At 46.4% G+C, this 23,410-nt stretch overlaps 1 protein-coding gene across 1 annotated transcript; it reads left to right on the top strand.

Annotated features, from left to right (window-relative positions):
- Window positions 1-2,762: 2,762 nt before the first annotated feature.
- On the top strand, window positions 2,763-22,879 carry SUN5 (Sad1 and UNC84 domain containing 5). The gene is made up of 13 exons (XM_030830924.2): window positions 2,763-2,848; window positions 4,838-4,896; window positions 5,093-5,161; window positions 6,156-6,222; window positions 7,126-7,187; window positions 11,077-11,126; window positions 12,402-12,436; window positions 13,028-13,136; window positions 19,188-19,266; window positions 20,219-20,334; window positions 20,905-21,072; window positions 21,590-21,676; window positions 22,748-22,879. Exons 1-13 carry the CDS (start codon window positions 2,763-2,765, stop codon window positions 22,877-22,879), a joined length of 1,119 nt encoding a protein of 372 aa, XP_030686784.1.
- The last annotated feature ends 531 nt before the right edge of the window (window positions 22,880-23,410 follow it).

The raw sequence follows: 23,410 nt of genomic DNA, 5'->3' as shown, positions 1-23,410 counted from the left end.
GGGGGCTGCCACGTCCACGTAGCAAGCCCGCTGCCAACCACTGCAAGACCCTGGGGCCGGGCAGCATTGGGGCCTCAAAGATCAGCAGATCTCTAGAAGGAGGGCTGCCCCCGGGAGGTCCCCTCATCGCCCCTGGGCCAGGCCCAGGAGGAAAGGGATGCCCAAAGCCAGGGGGATGACTGACCTCTCCACCTGTGCCTCCAAGCGGAAACCCAGCTCTTCTAGGAGGCTACCTGAGCCCCAACCGACTGAGCCCTGTTCCTGGTCACACATACTTCGCCCTCATCAGACGTGGAACCCGAACTCAAAGGGCGGCAGACGAGAGCGTGTGGAGGACCCAGTGCTTCTACTTAACACTCAGCCTCTCTCCAGATGCACATCCCACTCACAGAGGACTGAGCCCGTCTGCTCTTTCCGCGTTACAAACTCCAGCCTCCGCCTTGGCTATACGGGGCCCAGGGAACCGTGTGCCCCCGAATGGGTTTGTCTAGACATGCGTGTCTGAGGGGTATATGCGTCCTTTTGGTTGTGTGTGGCTGTGTGTGCGTAGTCATGCATACACACGTGTACTAGGTCATAATTACTGGCATCAGAGGAAAGTGTGTGTTTGTGTGTGGGTGTGCACATGAAATGGACGTGTTGCCGTCTTAGTTTATGGTGTCACATGCCTGTTTACATGAGTGCAGGTGTGGGGAGTTTTGTGTACAATATGTTTAGGTGGGCTTAGTATACTGAGTGTGTCTGTGGGTCTGTACGTGTATGTATATGTGTGCATAGTGGACTGGTTCCTGACATTCGGGGTATGCATATGTGTTTGTGTGTACACGTACATGTGTGCACAGTAGGTGATGGCAGAACTGCAGGGAAGGCCCTTCCATTCTTCCGCATGGCTCACCTGGAGTACAGACACAAGGGTCCCCAGGGCCTTCCCCCACTCCAGAGCCCTCCATGGCTCCCACTGATTCCACACCAGCCCATATACCAGGCTCAGAGTCCAGGCCCACCCACGCTGGGTCCCCACTAGTGCCCACAGAGCTGACAGGAAGTGCAGAAACCATCCAGCCCTCCCCTTAGAGACCAGAGTTCCCCTGGATCAGCCCTGCCTCCTAGCCCATGCTCCCCTGCCCCATTCTTTAGGCAGAAAGGAATGAAGGGAGCCAGCTGCATGCTCCCTGATATCCTTCCTCTGGCCTCAGTTTATCCACTGATGCATAAGACCAGCCCTCCTGGTCTTCGCTGTAGCCGAGGCAAACAGCAGACTCAGCGGAAAGCAGCACAAATACTGACCAAAGCCACTCTCAGTGTTTGCTTTAGACATGAACACTTCCTCTTCCTCCACATTTCAAGCACCAGGGGGCACTGGGTGACAGCCAGTAGAAACAAAGGAGGGAGATTCTCAGCAGCCCCACCTCCCAACCAGCAATGACAAGCACTGTTCCATGAGCACCCGCTACGTGCAGGCTATTCTGCAGCCACTTTACCCTCCACCCCGAGAATAGGAGCTGCTTCTGCTCACCTCTGTGCTTAACAAATAGCCTAATAAATACTTGCTCGATGACTAAATGAATGCACCAATGAAAGGCCCTTGTAACAATGACAGTGGCAGCATTTCAGGGCTTCCCCTTCACCAAATATTCTTCAGGGCACTGTCTTAGTTTCCTATTGCTGCTATAACAAATTACCACAAACTTAGTGACTTAAAACACAAATTTATTACCTTAACAGTTTTGGATGTCAGAAGTCCAAAATGGGTCTCCCTGGGCTAAAATCAAGGTATTGGCAGGGCTTTGTTCCTTTCTAGAAACTCTAGAAGAGAATCCACTTCCTGGCCTTCATTCCTGGGCTCATGGTTCCTTCCTCCATCTTCAGAACCAGCAAGTTAGGCTCCTTATGCTGTCATCTCTCTCCTCTTCTGCCTCCCTCTTACACTTATAAGCACCCCTATCATTACCCTGGGTCCACCTGGATAATCTAGGATATTCTCCCATGTCAAGGTTAGCTGATTAGCAACCTTAATCTCATCCGCAAGCTTCAGTTCCCCTTACGTAACCTAAAATATTTACATGTTCAGGTTTTAGTATGTGAGCCTCTTTGGAGAACAGTTACTCTATTTACCACAGGTACTTAGCCTGCAATTTGAGCAACTGCCACCAGGGGGAAGAAGTGAATTCATTTTTAGCTCCACAATCCAAATAGGCTCTTCACAGGCAGGACTGACTGAAAAACCACAGCCTTCTGTATGCTCTTCTTTTTCACCAGTAAAAAGTAGAACTTTATTAAGACAACAACACATAAACATCATTTTGTATTATGTAAAATACAAAACACCAAGGAAAAGCTCGACATGACAGAATAAATTCATGTACAGCCTAAGAATGTGGGAAGATTGGGGCAGAAAGGGGCCTGGGAGCAAGAAAAAGCATGGCCTGGATATTGGCATGCCAGGTCTCTCCCCTGTCCAGCCCCAGAATCCCTGGCATGGCCCTTCCTTTCTTGAGACCTCAATTTCTCCATCTTTAAAGTGGAAAGTTGGTCAGAATGGGTTCCTCCAAGGGGAAGTTCCAGGGCCAAGCTAGAGACTGGGCTGACCATCCCCACCTGCTCTGTGAGGTCACAGTGCCAACAGCTCCCCTTGACCCAGGGAAGATTCCACATGGCACCTTCCAGGGAACGCTAGGAGGTGGCAGCAGGAGTAGCCATTTCCTCCTCACCGACTCCCAGAGAGCCCTGCCACCAATTCCCCATCCTAGAGAAGGACATCGATGCCCCGGTCCTCAAGGAGCCCTGGGAACTCATGTGACCCACGCAGAAATGTGGTCCACGTCCCCAAGGAGGTCAGATCCAGGAGGTGAGGACAGCATCCCCTCCCTCTGCCCAGCCCTTGACAGTTTACAAAATGCTGCCCCTCAGCCTTTTCATGGAAGCCAGCGGGCATTACCAGCTGCGCCTACAGATGCAGCACCTGAGGTCAGAGAGATTAGACAGCGGCTTTCCTAAAGTCTCCCAGCCAGGAAGTGGTGGAGTTGTTACCTTTTCAGCACGCGTTTACTGAGCACCTTCTGTGTGCTAGGCACTGGGCAGAGTGCTGGGGGCATGGCATTGCACCAGATGGGTGTGGTCCCTGCCCCTGTGGAGCTCACGTGAGGGAGACAGATAGTAAATGAGAAAACACACATCTCTGCCATCTTTATCTGTAGGAGACCTCTGGCTGCAGGTGATGGAAATTCCAGCTCAAAATGATGCCTACGTCTGGGTCCCCAGAACAGGTGTATATCCCAAGAGGGTGTACAAAACAGTTCACTGGGGTGAGGGGAAAAATTATTAGAACTTCAGTGTGTATTTTCCTTTAGCTCATCCTCTTTTAATTTATATTCCTCAGGCAGGTATAAATAAAGCTTGTACATTTGAAAGGGCAAATAATATATCAGCACACTTGTAGATATATATATATATAGATATATATATATGTATAGCTATACATATATATATAAATAACATTGGGAGTATAACAAAAAATGATGTTTGGAGACCATTACATTAAGAAATAAAGAAAATATGTATACGTATAGCTGATTCACTTTTCTGTATAGTAGAAACTAACACAACATTGTAAAGCAACTACACTCCAATAAAAATTTTAAAAAAAGAAAAGAAAGAAAAATGTACAACACAGGGAATATAGCTAATATTTTATAATAACTATAAATGGACTATAACCTTTAAAAATTGTGAATCACTGTACTGTACACCTGTAACTTATAAAATATTGTACAACTATATTTCAATTAAAAAATTTTTAAAGGAATAAAGAAAATTTATCTCACATATTCAAAGGTCCCAAGATATGGGTGGCTCCAGAGAACATTAATTCTGAGGTTCTGCAGTGCCAGCCAAGATGCAGGTTCCTGCCATCTTTTTTTTTTTTTTAAGTTTATTTATTTATTTATGGCTGTGTTGGGTCTTCGTTGCTTTGCGCGGGCTTTCTCTAGTTGCGGCGAGTGGGAGCTACTCTTCGTTGTAGTGCGTGGGCTTCTCATTGCAGTGGCTTCTCTTGTTGTGGAGCACAAGCTCTAGGCGCGCAGGCTTCAGTAGTTGTGGCCCGTGGGCTCAGTAGCTGTGGTGCCTGGGCTTCAGTAATTGTGGCTCATGGGCTCTAGAGTGCAGGCTCAGTAGTTGTGGCACACGGGCTTAGTTGCTCCGTGGCATGTGGGATCTTCCCGGACCGGGGCATGAACCCGTGTCCCCTGCATCGGCAGACGGACTCTCAACCACTGTGCCACCAGGGAAGTCCCTCCTGCCATCTTTTTGCTCTCCCTTTTGGCCTCCGCTCATGGTCACAAGATGGCTACCACTGTCCCAGGGGTCACACAGAAGCATGGTCATATAGGGTGGAAGGAGAGTGGGTATTGCATCCTGTAGGTATCAGCTTAGCAGTGAGAAAACTTTTCCCCCAAGTCCCAGACCCCTGTATCCACCCCCACACCTCACCCCTGCAGACTTCCCCATCCTTGTGCCAACAGCAAGGGGACTGAGAATACAACAGGCTGAGACCAATCAGGACCATCTAAATCACTTGGGGGAGAAGGGGACAAGGGACCAAAACCAGCCTTCTGCCAGTAAGAGGAGGGAGTGGCTTTTGGAAGACTGCCATAGCAAACTGAGTCCTTTCCTCTAAAGAGACCTGCATCGGGGGTCAGCCAGACCTGGGTCTCTCCCTGATTCGCAGTCCTGTGTTCTTGAGCAAACTTTTCTACAATTCAGTTTCTCCATCTAGAAAATGGGGACTCCACACTCCTTGTAAGTTGTAAAATGCAATTGTGAATCTTGTTGTTGCCAGGGTCACCCAACGAGGCCGGAACACCCGCAGGATGACAGAGGAGGATTTGTCAAACACAAGTGAGAAGGGAGGGGAGAGGGGATCCCAGGGTCATTGTGGGCAGTGAGGGGCTGAGGCTCAAAGATGTCAAATGGACAACCCAGGGTCACCCAGCAAGGGGAGGGGCAGGGCAGGGGGCAGGGATGCTCCCCCGGTGTCTGCAGGCACCATATCCCAGAGGCTGGCAGTGACATGACAGCCCTGTGCTCTCTGCAGGTGACACCTTCCTGTTGCCTATCCGCATCAATGCCTCAGGCCTGACCCAGTGCATGCTGGGATGTATGTGTACGTATACACAGAAGAGCTGCCTGGGCCATCAACATGGGCCTGGGAAGAGGGCCCAGCCTCAAGTCGGGCTGCAGGTTGAGCTCTGGGGGTCTTCCCTTCAGAGGTGTCAGGGGTGTCATTCCAGCGAGGCTCTCTGACGGTTGGAGAGAGGGACTAAGAGAGAGACTTGCTGTCTGGAGGAGAAGCTAACTGCCAGGCCTTTTCTACTCTGCCACCAGGCTGGCCTCTGAAGTCATGGGAATGATTTGATGCAACTCACCCTCACTTCAAGGACATGGTTCTGACCACACCCTAAAGATCAGTCTTCTATGTTCATCCAGCCACACTTCCACTATTCATCCACTCAGTCATGTATCCAACCATCTGTTCACATATCCACCTTCTGGGATATCCATGTATCCCATTAGTTCATCCACCCCTCCAGTCCGTTCACTGAGTCATCCATCAATTCACCCACACCTTTATTTGTTAATATTCATATCCATCCAGTCATCAACCCATTCATCCTTCTAACCCCCCTCTCATTCTCCCATCCTCATTCATCTTCCTATTCATCTATCTTCCAAGCCGTTCTCTTACCCATTCTTCCATTTATCCATGCATCCTTCCACCTATTCATCCATCCTGAACCCCTACTTTTTGCCTAGCTCCCCAATGCGGGGCAATGCTAGGCACCCGGGGATGAACCAGACAAGGACTCTTCTACTGAGAAGCTCTCAGTGTCTGGGAATGGACATTAGCAAGGACATCTCAGACTTCTCATGTGCCTGAGTCACTTTTAAGTGTTTATTAACCACCGGTTGCTAGCGGGTTTACTATAGTTCCAGTACTCACTCCAAGCTGGTGCTTACCCATAAGTAGAGCAAAGGACTGTCCTGGGCTCGAATGGCAAATTGAGAGGGTCTCCCAACAACAGGGTCTCACCCCTGTGAGTTGTTGCAGGATAAGAATGAGGGTGCAGCTACTCACTGCTTCCCTGTCTTCTCCACAGCCTGGATCAGCCGCCTGGCTTGCTTCCTGAGGACTCAGGCCCACCAGGTTCTGTTCAACACCTGCAGGTGAGCAAGGGCAGGTGAGGGGAGGGTTATGGGGACTGGAACCGTGCACTGGTGACCATGGCAGCCCCGTCACTGGTTTGGACCTCCCCTCAGATAAGCTATCTCAAAACTGGTTTTTATCACATCGCCTCACCCCAGACCCCAGTGTGGCTCCCCATCGCTCCAGCACATCAGCCTGTAGCCCTCTGAAATCTTGTCCCTCCCTTTCTTTCCAAGCTCCTCTTATTCTGTTTTCTGCTGTGGATCCATTGGGCCAACAGTGGGCCAGCTAGGATTCTCACTCCCTGGACCCACTATTCCTCTTCCCACCTCCATACCTTTGTACAGGCCGTTCTTCCCGCCTGCAATGCCTGTCCCATTCTTTCCCTTTCTGTTCCCTGCCCATGCAAATGCCTCTAAATTCCTGCAAGAGTTTTCCACTTCATTCGTTCATTTAAAGTTTATATTCTAAACGCTTCCTTAATGCCTACTCTGGGCCCAACCTGGCCTCCATCACTCATGAGCTCTCAGTTGGGTGGGGCAGGCAGACACCAAAAACAGTGCCAAGCTGGAAGTGTTGACTCTGGAGGTTGTAGGCAGAGGGGACATTTGAACAAAACCCTGAAGGGTGCACTTCCCGGGAGAGAAGAAGGGAGGGGACAAACAGTATATAGATGGAGGGAGTGAGAAGGACATGGGTGACCACTGTGAGCTGATCTCTGATGGCCCCAGATACTGAGGTAAGAGCTTTCTTTCCTCTGAGATGCTGAGGAGCCACAGAATATGGCCAGCATTAGGGAGAGAGTGTCATTGCCCAGAAAGGAGCCTGTCTCTTGGGGTGGGAACGGGGCAAGAGCCAGGCTAAGACTTACTAGGCTGTGCAAAGCCCTACCTCGCCTTGACCACTGCTTCTCTGTCTTCCAGATGCAATCTGTCCCTCTGCAAGCTCATGGGAAAGACAGGTGTTCTGATCCTCTGCGCTTTTGGTGTGTATCCAGAGCCCTGCCCCATCCCAGGTGGAGGTATCCCTGGGCTCTTGCCCATCCTGGGAAGGGAAAGAGTGAGGGCTCTGGCACTGACTATGTGACACTGGGTCAGACACTGCCCCTCTTGGAGCCTCAGTTTCCTCATCTGTCTAATCAGTGTTGCTCGGAAGATTAAATGAAACAATGACCAAGAAAATCTTTTGAAAGCTAAGAAAAACTTTGAAAACTGTAAAGCTCTCCCCAGACCATGTATGATATTCATTTCTCTCTCTCTCTCTCTCTGGGTCTCTATGGCTTCCTATCAGACACCACCACCACCACCGCATCACAGCTTTGCTTTTTCAAGCAAAGGAATCTCCTCCTTCCACTTAAGGGCACCACGGGGTTTGGAGCGGGGGGAGAATTTCCTAGGAAATTAGAAATTCCTAGGCAACATAACCCAACAGATAAGATTCTTTTAAATAGCTTTATTAAGGTTATTAAGGATATCATAAATAACCCCATTTTTAAGTGTATAATACAGCAGTTTTTAGTATATTCACAAAGTAATGCACCCATCACTACTAACAAATTCCAGTATTTTCATTGCCCCCGAAAGAAACTTCCCAGTCCCTGGCAGCCATTCCCCATGCCCCCTCCCCTTCGACCTAGGCAACCACTAATCTATTTTCTGACTCTATGGACTTGCCTATTCTGGACATTTCATATAAATAGAATCATACAATATGTTGTCTTTTGGTTCCTTTCACTTACAGTGTTTTCAAAGTTCATCCATTTTGTAGCATACGTAAGCATTTCATTCCTTTTTATGGCTGAAAGTCCATTGTATGGGTAAGCCACATTTTGTTTATCCATCCATCAACTGATAGACATTAGGGTTGTTTCTACTTTTTGGCTGTTATTAATAAAGTTGCTATGAACATTCCTGTAATATTTTTGCATGGACACGTGTTCGCAATTTTATTGGGAATTTTATTCTACCTAGGTGTAGAATTGCTGGATTACTCTATCTGAGGAATTGCCAAACTTCTCTTCCAAATGGCTGCACCATTTACATTCCCACCAGCAATGTGTGAGGGTTCCAATCATTATTTTTTTTTACATCTTTATTGGAGTATAATTGCTTTACAATGGTGTGTTAGTTTCTGCTGTATAACAAAGTGAATCAGCAATACATATACATACATCCCCATATCTCCTCCCTCTTGCGTCTCCCTCCCACCTTCCCCATCCCACTCCTCTAAGTGGACGCTAAGCACTGAGCTGATCTCCCTTCCAATCATTATTGTCTGTCTTTTATCAGCCATCCTAGGTCATGAGAAGTGATATCTCATTATGGTTCTTACTTCATGTCCCTAATGACTAATGATGTTAAGCATCTTTCCTTGTGCTTATTGGCCATTTGTATATCTTTGGAGAAAGGTCTATTCAGATCTTTGCCCATTTTTAAATTGGATTGTTTGACTTTTTATTCTTGAGTTCTAAAAATTCCTTATTAGTCAGGATTCAAGTCCCTTATCAGATATATGATTTGCAAATATTTTCTCTTATTCTGTGGGTTGTCTTTCTTGATAAAGTCCTTTGATTAAGGCCAATTGTAAATTTTAATTAAGTCCAATTTATCTGTGTTTTCTTTTGTGATATGTGCTTTTGGTGTCATATCTAAGAAACCATTGTCTAGCCCAAAGTGATGAGGATTTACTCCCATGTTTTCTTCTAAAATTTTTATTGTTTTAGCCCTTACATTTAGGTCCATGGTTCATTTTTTAGTTAATTTTTGTATATGGTGTGAGGTAAGGGTCCAACCTTATTCTTTTGAAGTAGATATACAATTGTACCAGCACCATTTATTGAAAAGACTTCTTTTCTCCATTAAATTGTCTGGTACTCTTACTGAAAATCAATTGACCATAAATATGAGGGTTTATTTCTGTACTCTCAGTCTATGCTATTGACCTATATGTCTATCTGTTTGCTAGTACTACCCTGGATTGGTTGCTTCACAGTAAGTTTTGAAATCTAGAAATCGTTTTGGCTATTGTGGGTCCCTTGCATTACAATATGAATTTTGGGATCAACTTTTCCATTTCTACAAAAGAGGCCATTGGGGTTTTCATAGGGATTGCATTGATCCACACATGAATCTGGGGAGTAGTGTCACCTGAACAATGTTAAGTCTTCCAATCTATGAACATTGGGCTGTCTTTCCATTATTGATGAATAACTCTATGCCTCCTTTAATTCTTTCAATGATGTTTTGTAGTTTTCAGAGTGAAAATTTTGTACTTCTTTTGTTAAATTTATTCCTAAGTATTTTATTCTTTGACATTCTGTTATAGATGGAATTGTTTTCTTAATGTCATTTTCACATTGTTCATTGCTAGTGTTTAGAAATACAGTATCCTCAGGGGGACTGGTTCCAGGAACCCCTGTATATACCAAAGTCTGCAGATGTTCAAATCCCTTATATAAATTCATGTGGTACAATGAATACAGTCAGCCCTCCTTACTTGCAGGTTTTGCATCCCCAGATTTGACCAACCGCAGATGGAAATTTCGATCAGCAGTTGGTTGAATCTGCAGATGTGAAACCCCCCAACATGGAGAGCTGAAGGTATATTTATTGAAAAAAATCTGTATGTAAGTGAACTCCACACTTCAACTCCTTGTTGTCAAGGATCAACTGTACAATTGATTTTTGTGTACTGATCTTGTATCCTGCAACCTTGCCAAATTCATGTGTTACTGCTGACACTGGGCAAGACACCAGTCTTGTATACTTTAGGATCTCTATATGCAACATCATGTCATCTGCCTTTTATTTCTTTTTCTTGGCTAATTGACCTGGCTATAATCTCCAGGATAATGTTAAATAGAAATGGCAAGAGCAGGGAATTCCCTGGTGGTCCAGTGGTTAGGACTCATTGGTTTCACTGCCAGGGTCCGGGTTCAATCCCTAGTCTGGGAACTAAGATCCCACAAGCTGCACGGTGCTGTCAAAAGAAAGGGAGGAAGGAAGGAAGGAAGGAAGGAAGGAAGGAAGGAAGGAAGGGAGGGAGGGAGGGAGGGAGGAAGATGAAAGAAAGAAAGGAAAGAAAGACAGAAAGAAAGGAAGGAAGGAAGGAGGAAGGAAGGAGGAAGGAAGGAAAGAAGGAAGGAAGATGAAAGAACGAAAGAAGGAAGGAAAGAGAAAGAAAGAAAGGAAGGAAGGAAGGAGGAAGGAAGGAGGAAGGAAGGAGAGAAGGAAGATGAACGAAAGAAGGAAAGAAAGAAAAAGAAAGCGAGAAAAAAGAAAGAAAGAAAGAAAGAAAGAAAGGAAGGAAGGAAGGAAGGAAGGAAGGAAGAAAGGAAGGAAGGAAGGAAGGAAGGAAGAAAAAGAAAACTGGCAAGAGGAGACCTCCGGTCTTTCACCATTAAGTATGATGTTAACTGTGGGTTTTCATAAACGGCCTTTTTCAGACTGAGAAAGCTCCATTCTATTCCTGGTTTGTTGAGTGTTTCATCATGAACAACCAATGGGTTTCACAAGCTTTTAATAATGGCTTGAATAATGAGATTTCAGGCAGCACAGATATCATAAAATGCAGGGGAGACCACACCCCCTTTTCTTCTGTCAATTATCCCCAGTAAGATTGAGACAGGAGAGAGAGAGGAGACAGATTATTTGGTTTATGGGAGACACTTTGCATATATGATATCATTCAATCATGAAGTGCATATGACTGCTATTCCCATTTTACAGAGGAGGAAACGGAAGTGTAGAGAGATTAAGTAACTTCTCCCAAATGCTAGTAAGTGGCAAGGCTGGGATTTGAATCCAGATGGCTTCACTCCAGAGCTCTTAACCTTTCACCTTAAATGGCTCATTCTCATTCCCCCATCCCCACAGGATTCTGGATGTTTTCTATGCACTTGCTGTCCAAAATGGATGTCTGGCAGGTGAGTGTGTGCTCTCTTCAGGCCCCACCACTGACTGGCCTCACCCCAGCCAGTCAATGTCGCCTTCATAAGCTCCTTTCACTCTTCGGGTCACAACTGGACCCTACTCAGTTCCTGACTCATTCCAGCTCCAAATCTCTGCCTTTGCCATGCCACCCACCCGGAACCCATTTCTCCTGCCAAAATGTGACTTTTGAGGACCAGAGGCATAGTTCCTCCTCCAGGACGCCTCTCCTGTCACTCATTCCCAGAAGTGACCCATCTCTTCTTTGTCAAGGCCCCCACCTAGAGTGGGATGGTGAGGCCAGGGAACACATTTCTCTCTATTCAAGGCAGTTTGTTCTTCTGCTTAACTGAGATGAGACCATTTGCTTTGTGGTTCCTGGAGAAGAAGGAGGAGGAAACCAATGGCCAGAGCTCCCTGTCTAAGGACAGAAAAGAGCCCTAGAGAGAAAGGGGATCTGATGGGCCTGTCCTTCCCTCTGCTCTTCTCCCCTCATGAACTTCATCATATATATGCTTCAAGATCCAGCTAAAATGTCACCTCCTCCAGGAACACCTAAGCAGAGGTAGTCACATTCCCCTCTCCCACAATTTTCTGTAAACATAAATGCAATTTTTTGGTAATAACTATTTCCCCAACTGTATTAGGAGTCCTTGAAGGCAGAGCCAGGTCTGATTCATTCCAGCAATGTCCACCTCAATGCCAGGCACAGGGTGGACACGATCAACGCTGGATGTCTTGATGGCCAGATGGGAATGTGAATGGATGGGGGATGGAAGTAATGGATGTAGGGATGGGGGGAAAAATGGATGGATGAATGGAAGAGTGTACAGATGAGAGAGTGGATGGATGGGAGGGCAGATGGGATAGCCTGAGTAAATGGATAGATGGATGAATAGATAGTTGAGTGGGATGGTAGATAGATGGGAGGGTAGAGGGATGCATGCGTGCATGGATTGATGAGACGGTCAATGGATAAGGTAAGGCAGATGGATAGGAGGGTAGATGGATAAGAAAGATTGGATAAATGGAGGAGCAGATGGATGGGAAAGGGTGGATGGAAGTGTATGTGGATGGATGAATGAAAAGAAGGGTAAATTGGATTTTGAATGTATGGCAGGTGGATGGGTGGGTCGGTGGGTGGAAGAATAAATAGGAAAGTGGATGAGTGGATGGATTTATGGTTGTGGGAGGATGGATGGATGAAACTCTATTGGGCCCAGATTAGGTCATCTGAAGAAGATCCCTTGCTTTCCTCAACACCCCACCAGGATGAGAGCATAAATGGTCCACTGCAGAGATTGAGGTAAGAAGAGTCTGCTAAATAGTCCTATTATCACCTAAAAACCAGAGCTATAGCCAGGACCTGAGACGTATTGGCTAAGAATGTGGGCTCTGCCAGAAAACCTGGGTTTAAATCCCAGCTTCCATACTTCCTACCTGGCTAAACTTATGCAAGTCACGTCACATCTCTGGGCCTTTGATTCCCCATTTATGAGTGAGGTATAACATCCACCTTGTTCTAGGTAATTATGGGTATTAAAGAAGATGTAAACTGTCTTGAATAGTTCCTGGCCCATAGTTAGTGCTCAGCAAATAAGAAATTTTAACCAAAAAGATACCACCTGGTGGCAGCATCCTTAAATGCAGACAAAATACTCAAATATTTAGAAGGAATGAGATGGGTTTAAGGATAGTTGGATAGTCCAAGCAGAAGGAAGAGCATGAGTAATATTTTAGAGGTAAGAACTTTCTGGGTAGGTTCAGGGATGGGCCCATGAGAGTGGAAAAATGTGAAGCTAGTTCTTTGTGGGCTGACTGGCAAAGGTAGAAGCTGAGGGTAATAGCAGCATCATCACAAATTGGTCAGTCCATATTCTCACTCCTTCCTCATAAGGATGTACCAAGAAAAGGTGCAACATCATGCTGGGGAAATCCAGGACCTCCGAGGTAACTTGAATCAGCTCATTGCCAAGCTCCAGAAGATGGAAGCCATGTCAGATGAGGTGAGATGCTGGCCATTCTGCCCCAAACACCTGACCTCTCTTTGTTTGATGCCCCACTCCTCATATCCCAAGTTTTGGTGGAGCATATCCCACAATAATTTCCTGGGAAAGAGCAAAATAAGAGGTATATTATTTTTTTAAGAACTTGCGTGTTTGAAAACATCTTTACTCTACTCTTGCACTTGATTGATAGTTTGGCTGGGAATAGAATCCTAGATAGGAAAATTTCCCCTGAGGATTCTGAAAGACGTCCACTATTGTGTTCTATTTTATACTGTTGCTTTAGAGAAGTTTAATGTCACTCTTATTATTCATCCTTTGAGTGTGATCTGTTTTCATTCCTGAGAGTTTGTAGGATATTCTTTTTACCTCCAGTGTTCTATATTTAATCTGCTTGGGGGGGTTGCTGAAATTATTGACTCTCTGGGTTGATTTTTTTTCAATAGTTTAGGAAAATTCTTAGCTATTATTTCTTAAAATATTGTTTCTACCCCATTATCTATCTCCTCTCCTGGGACTCCAATTACATCTATGCTAAACTTTAGAGTGCTTTCCACATAATTCCTGTATTATTACCTGGTTTGCTTGTTTTTTCATTCTTTTTCTCTATGTGCTTAAGTTTTGATACTTCCTCTTCATATTTCTTCAGGTTAACTAATAATCCTGTAGTCTGTTCTGTCCAATCTACTCAAAACTTTCCATTAAGTTCTTAATTTCATATATTGTATTGTTTAGTTCTAGAATATATATTTGATTCTTTTTCATAGATTTTAATTCTATGGTGAAATTCTCCATCATTTCATCTATGCTGTCCGTCTTTTCCTTTATTTTAACATACTGGTCACAATTATTTTTAAATCCTTGTCTGCTAAATCTAATATCTGGATCATCTATGGTATCCTATTTTCCGTTTTTTCTTTGGAGTATCAATCTTATCGTCTTGCCTTTTCATGTCTGGTAATTTTTTAGTGTTTTCTGGACATTGTTTACAAAAGAACTAGATGCTCCAGATAATTATAATTTCAAACAGGGAGAGTTCCCCCTTTTCTTTGTAAGGAAGATGAAGTATACTGATCACTTCTATGTAAACATGCATTGAACTGGTTCAGACCTGGACTGCAATTTTTATAGGATTTAGTCAGAGGTTTTCAGTTTAACCCTCTAGCCTCCTGCCCGTGCAGTTTCAAAAATTGGTAATTTTTTTTTTTTTTTTTTTTGGCTGTGCTGGGTCTTCGTTGCGGTGTGCGAGCTTCTCATTGTGGTGGCTTCTCGTTGTGAAGCTTGAGCTCTAGGCTTGCGGGCTTCAGTAGTTGTGGCGGGCGGGCTCAGTCGTTGTGGCTCGTGGGCTCTAGAGTGCAGGCCCAGTAGTTGTGGCGCACGGGCTTAGTTGCTCCATGGCACGTGGGATCTTCCGGACCAAGGATCGAACCCATGTCCCCTGCATTGGCAAACAGATTCTTAACCACTGCACCACCAGGGAAGTCCTGGTAAATGTCTTGATGGGAAAGACTGCCATGTGTTTGAGGCCTCTTGAGTTTCCAATTTTTTTTAATTTATTTTATTAAAATATAGTTGATTTTCAATGTTGTGTTAATTTCTGCTATACAGCAAAGTGATTCAGTCATACATACATATATATTCTTTCTCATAATTTTCCATTATGGTTTACCACAGGATATCGATTATAGCTCCCCGTGCTATACAGTAGGACCTTGTTGTTTACCCATTCTATATATAATGGTTTGCATCTGCTAGTCCCAAACTCCCTGTCCATCCCTCCCCCACCTCCCCTCCCCCATGGCAACCACAAGTCTGTTCTCTATGTCTGTGAGTCTGTTTCTGTTTTGTAAATAAGTTCATTCATGTCATATTTTAGATTACACATATAAGTGATATCATATAGTATTTGTCCTTCTCTTTCTGACATACTTCACTTAGTATGATCATCTCTAGGTCCATCCATGTTGCCACAAATGGCATTATTTCATGCTTTTTTATGGCTGAGTTGTCTTCCACTTTATATATGTATATGTACCACACCTTCTTTATTCATCTGTTGATGGCCATTTAGGTTGTTTCCATGTCTTGGCTATTGTGAATGGTGCTTCAATGAATATTGGGTGCATGTATCTTTTCGAATTATACTTTTGTTTGGATACATGTCTAGGAGTGGGATTGTAGGATCATATGGCAACTCTATTTTTAGCTTTTTGAGGAACCTCCATACTGTTTTCCATAGTGGCTGCACCAAGTTACATTCCCACCAACAGTGTAAGAGGGTTCCTTTTTCTCTATACCCTCTCCAGCATTGGTTATTTGTAGAATTTTTAATGATGGTCATTCTGACTGGTATGAGGCAGTCCCTCGTTGTTTTGATTTGCATTTCTCTAATAATTAGCAATGTTGAGCATCTTTTCATGTGCCTGTTGGCCATCTGTATGTCTTCTTTGGCGAAATGTCTATTTAGGTCTTCTGCCCATTTTTGATTGGGCTGTTTGGTTTTTTATTATTGAGTTGTATGAGCTGTTTGTATATTTTGGAAATTGAGCCCTTGTTGGTCGCATCATTTGCAGATATTTTCTCCCAGTCTGTAGGTTGTCTTTTCATTTTGTGTATGTTTTCCTTTGCTGTACAGAAGCTCATAAGTTTGATTAGGTTCCATTTGTTTATTTTTGCTTTATTTTTTTGCCTTGGGAGACTGATCTAAGAAAAACAATTGGTACAATTTATGTCAGAGAATGTTTTGCCTATGTTCTCTTCTAAGAGTTTTATGGTATCATATCTTATATTTAAGTCTTTTAGCCATTTTGAGTTTATTTTTGTGTATGGTGAGAGGCTGTGTTCTGACTTCATTAATTTCATGTAGCTGTCCAGCTTTCCCAACACCACTTGCTGAAGAGACTGTCTTTTCTCCATTGTATCAATATATTCTCACCTTCTTTGTCAAAGATTAATTGACCATAGGTGGATGGATTTATTTCTGGGCTTTGAGTTTCCAATTTTGGATACAAAATCTCTGACCCCACTGGAAGCCTTACCTGCCAGGGTCAAGCTTGGATTCTCAGCCTCTAATTGTACCCATAATTGGTTTAGTGCCCTCAGGTAAGCACAGCTGTAGCTACTCAGTATTGATTTAGCATTTCTTCTAGGGCATGAGTTCTTACAGTGAGGCCCCTATTCCAGCAGCATCCGCATTAACTGGAAAAATGTTAACATTTTCAAATTAATGGGCCCCACCCAGACCTACCAAATCATATACTTTGATGATGGGAACCAACTGTCTATGTTTCAACAAGTCCTTCAGTGATTCTGGCACACAATAAGGAGAATCACTGTTCTAAGGCTTTAACCTCTTGCTTGTTTTGTTTTGGGGTCCACTTCCTCAGAGGGACTTTGTTTACTAAGGCTTGTGAGACCAGGAAGTTTTATTCTGCCTTTCAGAAGCTTTCAAAGTAGCCCTTTAGCTTCTTACATAGTCTTGGGGTTCAGTTAGCATCTAATGGAGGAAAGTGGTCATGGTCAAGGCTCCTCAAATCTCCAATTTTGTCTCAACCTCTGTATGTAACTGTTAAAAACTTTGCTACTTTCTCTTTTACCAGTAGCAGCCCCTTGTCTGACCCAAACTCAGATCCTCAACCCATGCCCAGAATCATCAAATGCCCCAGGGATTTTTTTAAGAATGTCAGCACATTTTAGAGTGGTTGTCCCCTCTCTAGAATTTTAGTCCCTCTGTTCCTGTTTCTTTCATAGCTCAGTGATGGTTTTAAAATATGATTTAGTAAACTATCTGGCTTTTTCTAGTTGTTTTTAGTGGGATCATTGGTTCTCTGTAACTTACTACATCGTACCTAGAAGCCCTACATCTTACCTTATAGCTGAAATGTCACAATAATATGCCTATGGGCTGGCCACACTTGGAACCCTTTTAATTTGGAAACATGTGTTCTTTAGTCCTAAGAAATGTTCTTTAAGAAAGACAAATATCATATGATATCACTTACATGTGGAATTTAAAATATGATAAAAATGGACTTATTTGCAAAACAGAAACAGACTCACAGACATAGAAAACAAACTTACGGTTTCCAAAGGGGAAAGGGGGGAGGGATAAGTTAGAGGGCAAGTTTGGGATTAACATATACACACTACTATATGTGAAATAGATAAACAACAAGATCCTACTGTACAGCACAGGGAACTATATTCAACATCTTTTCCTATAATAGAAAAGAATTTGAAAAATATATAGATGTGTATAACTGAATCACTTTGCCGTACACCAGAATCTAACATAACAATGTAAATCAACTATACTTCAATTAAAAAAAAAAGAAATGTTCTTTAATCATGTGATTAAATTGATGATTTCCCCCTGGCCCTGGTTGCTCTATTCTCAGTTTTGAAACTACTCATTATGTGGATGTCAAACTCCTAAACTAATACTCTGGGATTTTTTTCCTTTCACCCCATTTTCCTCTCTTTATCTTTTTGCTCTACAGTTGAGAAAACATTGTCACTTTATCTACCAAACCTTCTACTGAATTTTTCATTTCTGCTAATGTATTCTGAATTCGTAACGGTTTCCTCTTTGTTCTCTCGGTGCTCCTTTTCATATTCTTATTTTCCTATTCTTATTTTATAGATGCAATATCTTTTCTTTTTTTATCTTTTTATGAGCAAAATCTCTTCTTACCTTTTGGAGTTCAGCTCTTACTTCTCTGTGCCTCAGTTTCCACATCAACGAAATAGAGTAATAATCACTGCCCTATAACACTCTAGCTATCATCTTAGTTACCACTGCTGCATGACAATCCAACCTAAAACATAGTCATGCAAAACTACCATTTTATTATGTTCAGAGATTCTGTGGGTCAGGAATTCAGACAGGACCCAGCAGGGATGGTTTGTCACTGCTTCATGATGTCTGGGGCCTCAGCTGGGAAGACCTGAAGGCTAGGGGTGACCCAATAGCTGGGTCTGGAATCATCTGGAGGAATCTTTATTCACTTGTCTGGAGGTTGATGCTGGCTGTCAGCTGGGAACTCAGGGCTGTTGACTAAAGCACCCATAGTGGTCCCTTCGTATGGCACGGGCTTCCTCACAACACGGCAACTGGCTTTCAAGAGTGAGCGTCCCCAGAGAAGCAGGCGGTTCACCTTTTAGGACTGAGCCCACAAGTCGTACAGCATCACTCCTGCCATAGTCACAGGCCCATCCAGACCGATGGGGAGGGAACTGAAGTCCCACGTCTCCATGAGAAGGGTGTCAAAGCCACACTGAAGGAGGAGCGGGGAACGGGAGACATTTTTGCAGCCATTTTTAGAAAATACAATCTGTCACAGCTGTGAAGAGTCTAACAGAATAATAGCCAGTGATTACTGAGCACCGACTATGCTAAATGCTTTGCGGTCTTTCTCTGGCAACAGAGCATAGTGGTTGAGAGCCTGAACTCCAGAACCCAAGGTCCCGGGTCTGCCTCTTAACAGCTGTGTGACCCTGGACAAGTTACCCTTTTGTGCCTCAGGGTTCTCCTCCTTAAAATGGGGATGATAATAGTACATACCTCCTAGGGTTGCTGTGGGGGCATAAGAGTGACCACACGTGAAGCCGAAGACAGTCCTGGCATATAGTAGCGGCTTTGAGTCTCAGCTCTAATCCTTGCAAAAGTAGGAGGTGGACGCGATTATCAGCCCATCTTACAGACAAGAAAATCGAGACTCAGGGGGCGGTAAATAGCCCAAGGGCTCTTAGCAGGAAAGGTCTGACTCCAGCTCCCCTGCCCTTAACTTCACTGAGACCCCTGGTCCTGCGTGTGTGACATCCCATCACCGTGGGTGTGAAAATACTAAGTAACCCCATGGGTGGGATAGGGCTGGCCCTGGGCTTCCTCACAGCATAGCACTGGGCAGCCCTGTGTGTGGACCACGCAGGGGCAAGCAGGTAGGGACAAGAGGGAGTCCTGAAGGCACACATCACCTGGTGTGAACACACCTGTGGACCATGATCCGTAAGAACGCACCAGTGCACAGCTTGGGTTTTCTGCCTTCTCAGCAAAAAATGGCCCAGAAAATAATGAAGATGATCCAAGGAGATTACATTGAAAAGCCGGACTTTGCCCTGAAGTCGATAGGTGAGTGCCTCCCCCTGCCCCCCTCCCCCTCCCCCTTGCCCCACCAATCGGCCCACCTCCAGTTTCCTTAGAAACCCTTCAGAGGGTGATTTCAGTTCTGGTCTGGGGCACACCCTGCTGCTGGGAAGTTTGTCCTCAGAGCTAACCTCTGCCTCCCAGCTGGTCTCCTTGTTACGGTTTTCCGTTTTCTCCCATGGCAGCTGAGGTGGGGAGGGGAGGCCCTTCCCCAGCCCTCCCCCACCCATCATCCTCCAAATCCAGGGGTCAGCAGAGCTGTCCCTGCCCGGCTGGGGAGACTGACCACGGACCAATCACAGTTGGGAATCGTGCCTTGGAAAAATAAAGCCAGTGGCTGCAGTAGAGGGGTGGGAAGGAGGACGCTGGGTTGAGACCTGGTGAGTAGGGAAAAGCGTTCCAGACTAAGGGAACCGACGTGAAAGATGCCCCTGTGAGGGGCTGTGTGGAAAGCAGGGAGGTGGGCCGGCAGGGTGGGCTGCCCTGTGCAGACAGTACCAGCTCACGCAGGCACCCGCAGGCCCAAGGAGATGTAGGGTCAGAAAGTATCAGTCTAACTTCTCGGGCCCGGAGTTTCTTCCTCTGTGAAATGGGTATAATCATGGCCATAGTAATAAAAACCGGGTTATAGTAACTAGGCTGACGTAAGTGAGCAAGCACCTTACTTCGCACCAGGCGCTGCTGGAAAAACAGTTTGGTGTATTAACTCCTTGTAACCTCACAACAACCCTATGAAATGGATGCTATCATTACTACTATTATTGTTACTATTATTACTCCCATTTCCCAGAGGAGAACACTAAAGTCCAGAGAGCACCAATGACTCTTCCAAAGTGCTCCCCCGGCACATAGTGAGTCTCCCCTCCACCAGGCAGAGCCAGGGCTGCTCAGTTGAGACACCTCTCCCCCCAACCCTGCACCATCACCTCCCATACAGGGGCCTCCATCGACTATGAGCAAACGTCAGCCACATACAACCACGACAAGGCTCGCTCTTACTGGAACTGGATCCGGCTGTGGAACTATGCACAGCCCCCGGACGTGATCCTTGAGGCAGGAGGAATGGCAGGACTTGGGGAGAGTGGCAGGAGTGTGGTCAGGGGCCTGGGGGCAGGAACTGAAGGCAGAGGTTGGAGCGAGAGTGCAGGGGGTGGGGGCCTGGGGCAGGGGTAGGAACAAGAGAGCGGGGTGCAGAGGCAGAGAAAGGGGGCAACTGATGGGGCGAGGGGGGGCTCTGGGGAAAAGTCAGGGAGCAAGGGCAAGAGGCGAGTGCAGACAGCAGGGACCCCTGGGGGTGCAGGCACAGGGGCAAGGACAGCCTGCTTTGGCACTGGAAAGGGCCCCTCCCCCAGCCCTCAAGTCTTGAGGGCAGGGAACCCTCAGGGCCCTGAGAAGGCCCCTGCCCTCGCTGCACTGGGCTGAGGGGAAGGCTTATCCTTGCTACCTATAGTCAGGGAATCTTCCTGGTGGTGGTGGTACTCGAGCCAAGCTTTGTAGACAGGAAGGATCTGGCTCATCCAGGAGGGCCGATGAGGTCTAGGAACCCAGGGTGGGATGAGGAATCTGCTCTCCCCCACCCACCCACCCACCCAGCAAAGCCCTCATTGCATCTGCCACTTCTAGCCCAACATGACACCTGGCAACTGCTGGGCCTTCTCGGGTGACAGAGGCCAGGTGACCATCCAACTGGCCCAGAAGGTCTACCTGTCCAACCTGACACTGCAGCACATCCCCAAGACCATCTCACTGTCAGGCAGCCTGGACACTGCCCCCAAGGACTTCGTCATCTACGTGAGCATGCCCTGGCTGGGAGCGATGCTTAACTGAGGGAGGGGACAGCTCATAATGGCAGTATTCCAGGCACTGTGATAAACTGTCTGCACAATTCCCGAAGCCTGCAGGGGCTGGACCTTAAGGCTGGGAATGGCCAGGGTTGGGGTCAGATCACAGCCTTCAAGGAAAGGGGGTAAACAGTACTGTATTTCAACCCAAGCTTTTCAGAGCCAATTTAGTCTTCAGAGACCATTAAGCCCCCATTTTACGGATAAGAAAACTGGAGATTCAGAGAAAGGGCAGGGAAACATCAAACCCTACAAGTCTATGGCAGAGTTAGAAGTGGACCCCTAACCTTCTGACTCCCAGTCCAATGCTCTTTCCTATTCATTACTCTGTGCTGCAATGGAACGGTGCCCAAAGAGGTAGGGAACTCCCCATCCTGGGAGGTGTGCAAGTCTCGGCTGGGAGAAGGCAGCACCCTCTAGATGTCCTACCTGTGCCTGACACTTTCTTTGTGGCTCTGATTCTCCAGGGCATGGAAGTTTCCCCAAAGAAGGAGGTGTTCCTGGGAGCGTTCCAGTTTCAGCCAGAAAACATCATTCAGATGTTCCAGCTCCAGGTACCTAGGAAAAGCTGCCCACGTTGAGCACCTGATGAACACACACTGCGTGCAGGGCTTTACCCAGGGGCCCCCACTTCATCTCCCAGCAGCCCGAGGAGGTGCACAGTTGTCACTAACCCACTGACAGATGAGGAAACTGAGGCCCAGAGTGATAGAGCTACTGCCCAGGGCCTAGGGTAGGACCCTGAGGAGACCTATTCGCTTCCATTTCCCTGACCTGCCCAGGATCCCTCCCGCTGTGGTTCCTACCAGGGACAGCAGGTGTTGAGCAGGTGGGGCCCATCAGGCCAGGGTTGCTGGCCTCAAACTTAGAGTCTCCATACTGGGGGCCACATGATCAGCACCTGGTCCAACCACAGGTGGGGAAGCTGAGGCCTGGAGGGGAGGGAGTTGGGGACAGAAGCAGGACCAGAGGGTGGCTGCTGGAATGGCCCTGAGGCTCAGTGGGATGTCCAGGCTTGGGAATCAGGCTAACCCTGACCCAAATCCTGACCCAACCAAACGTTCTCTGTGATCTCAGGCCATTCCCTTTCTCTCTGGGCCTCAGTTTCCCCTGGTGTAATTCCCTGGTAGGTTGAGACCATCCAGTGAGATCTCACAGGCCAAGGCCCCCTTTTGCACTGGGCTCCATCCCCTCTGGGGAGGGTGCAAAAAGGGGAGGGCAAAGCACTTACAGAGCACCTACTGTGTGCCAGGTGCCAGTAAGCCATCTGGCCCCAAGATCTCATTTCATGCTTACGGCAACCCTGAGAAGCAGATATTACCGCTCCCTCTTACAGACGGGGAACTGAAGCCCAGAGAGGCCGTGGTTTGCCCAGGGTCCCGGAGCACGTACGTACTGTGCTGGGACGCATTCCTCATCACAGTCTATCTGTCCTCTGGCCTCATCCCCTTCCATCCCAGCCCCTGAGTAGCAACTTACTGTGTGGCTTTGGGACATTCTGCTCTCTGAGCCTCAGTTTCCCCACCTGAGGAAATGGAGGGTTCCCTTTCTCTCCCAAACACTCCTCTGGACAGGCCGGGTGGGGGCCTATGGCAAGCTGCCCCCCGTCTGTGACTCTTTTCTAGAACCACCCTCCCAGGACTTTTGGAGCAGTCAAGATGAAGATATCAAGCAACTGGGGGAACCCACGCTTCACCTGCCTATACCGAGTGCGTGTGCACGGCTCTGTGACCCCACCCAGAGAGCAGCCTAACTAGAGGCCCCACTCCGAGAGAGATTAAAGTTTATTCTTCACGCCCCCGGCCCAAGTCTGAGTGTCCTCTGGCCCCGAAAAGTGAGGGTGGGCTAGGGTTTGATGTCTGAAGCTCAGTTAGCAATTATCAATCATGTGCTGGGTACCCAGGCACCCTCACAGCAGCTCCATGAGTCCCCATTTCACAGATGGGGACAATGAAGTCTCCAAGCAAAAAAAAAATGACTTGCCAGAAGTCACAGCCAGCAAATGGCAGCACTAGGATTCAACCCCAGGCAGTCTGATGCCCATACATGACCCAGCTTCCTGGCTTCAAGTCAAGCTCTGCCCCTGACCTGAGTGTGACCTTGGGCAAGACCCAGCCCTCTCAGTCTCTCCATCTGTACAATGGGGACAGAATTATGGCTGTTGTATCAGATGATGTGGGAGATGAGAAATCCCACACTTGACCATCACAAGAGTGTTTCAGCATCACTGATCATTACGGAAATGCAAATGAAAACTACAATAAGATACCACTTCACGCCCATTAGGA

Source organism: Globicephala melas, chromosome 15 (assembly GCF_963455315.2).
Source record: "Globicephala melas chromosome 15, mGloMel1.2, whole genome shotgun sequence".
Lineage (NCBI taxonomy): Eukaryota > Metazoa > Chordata > Mammalia > Artiodactyla > Delphinidae > Globicephala > Globicephala melas.
The sequence above is the reverse complement of the archived record's forward strand: the minus strand, read 5'-3'. Positions and strand labels throughout refer to the sequence as shown.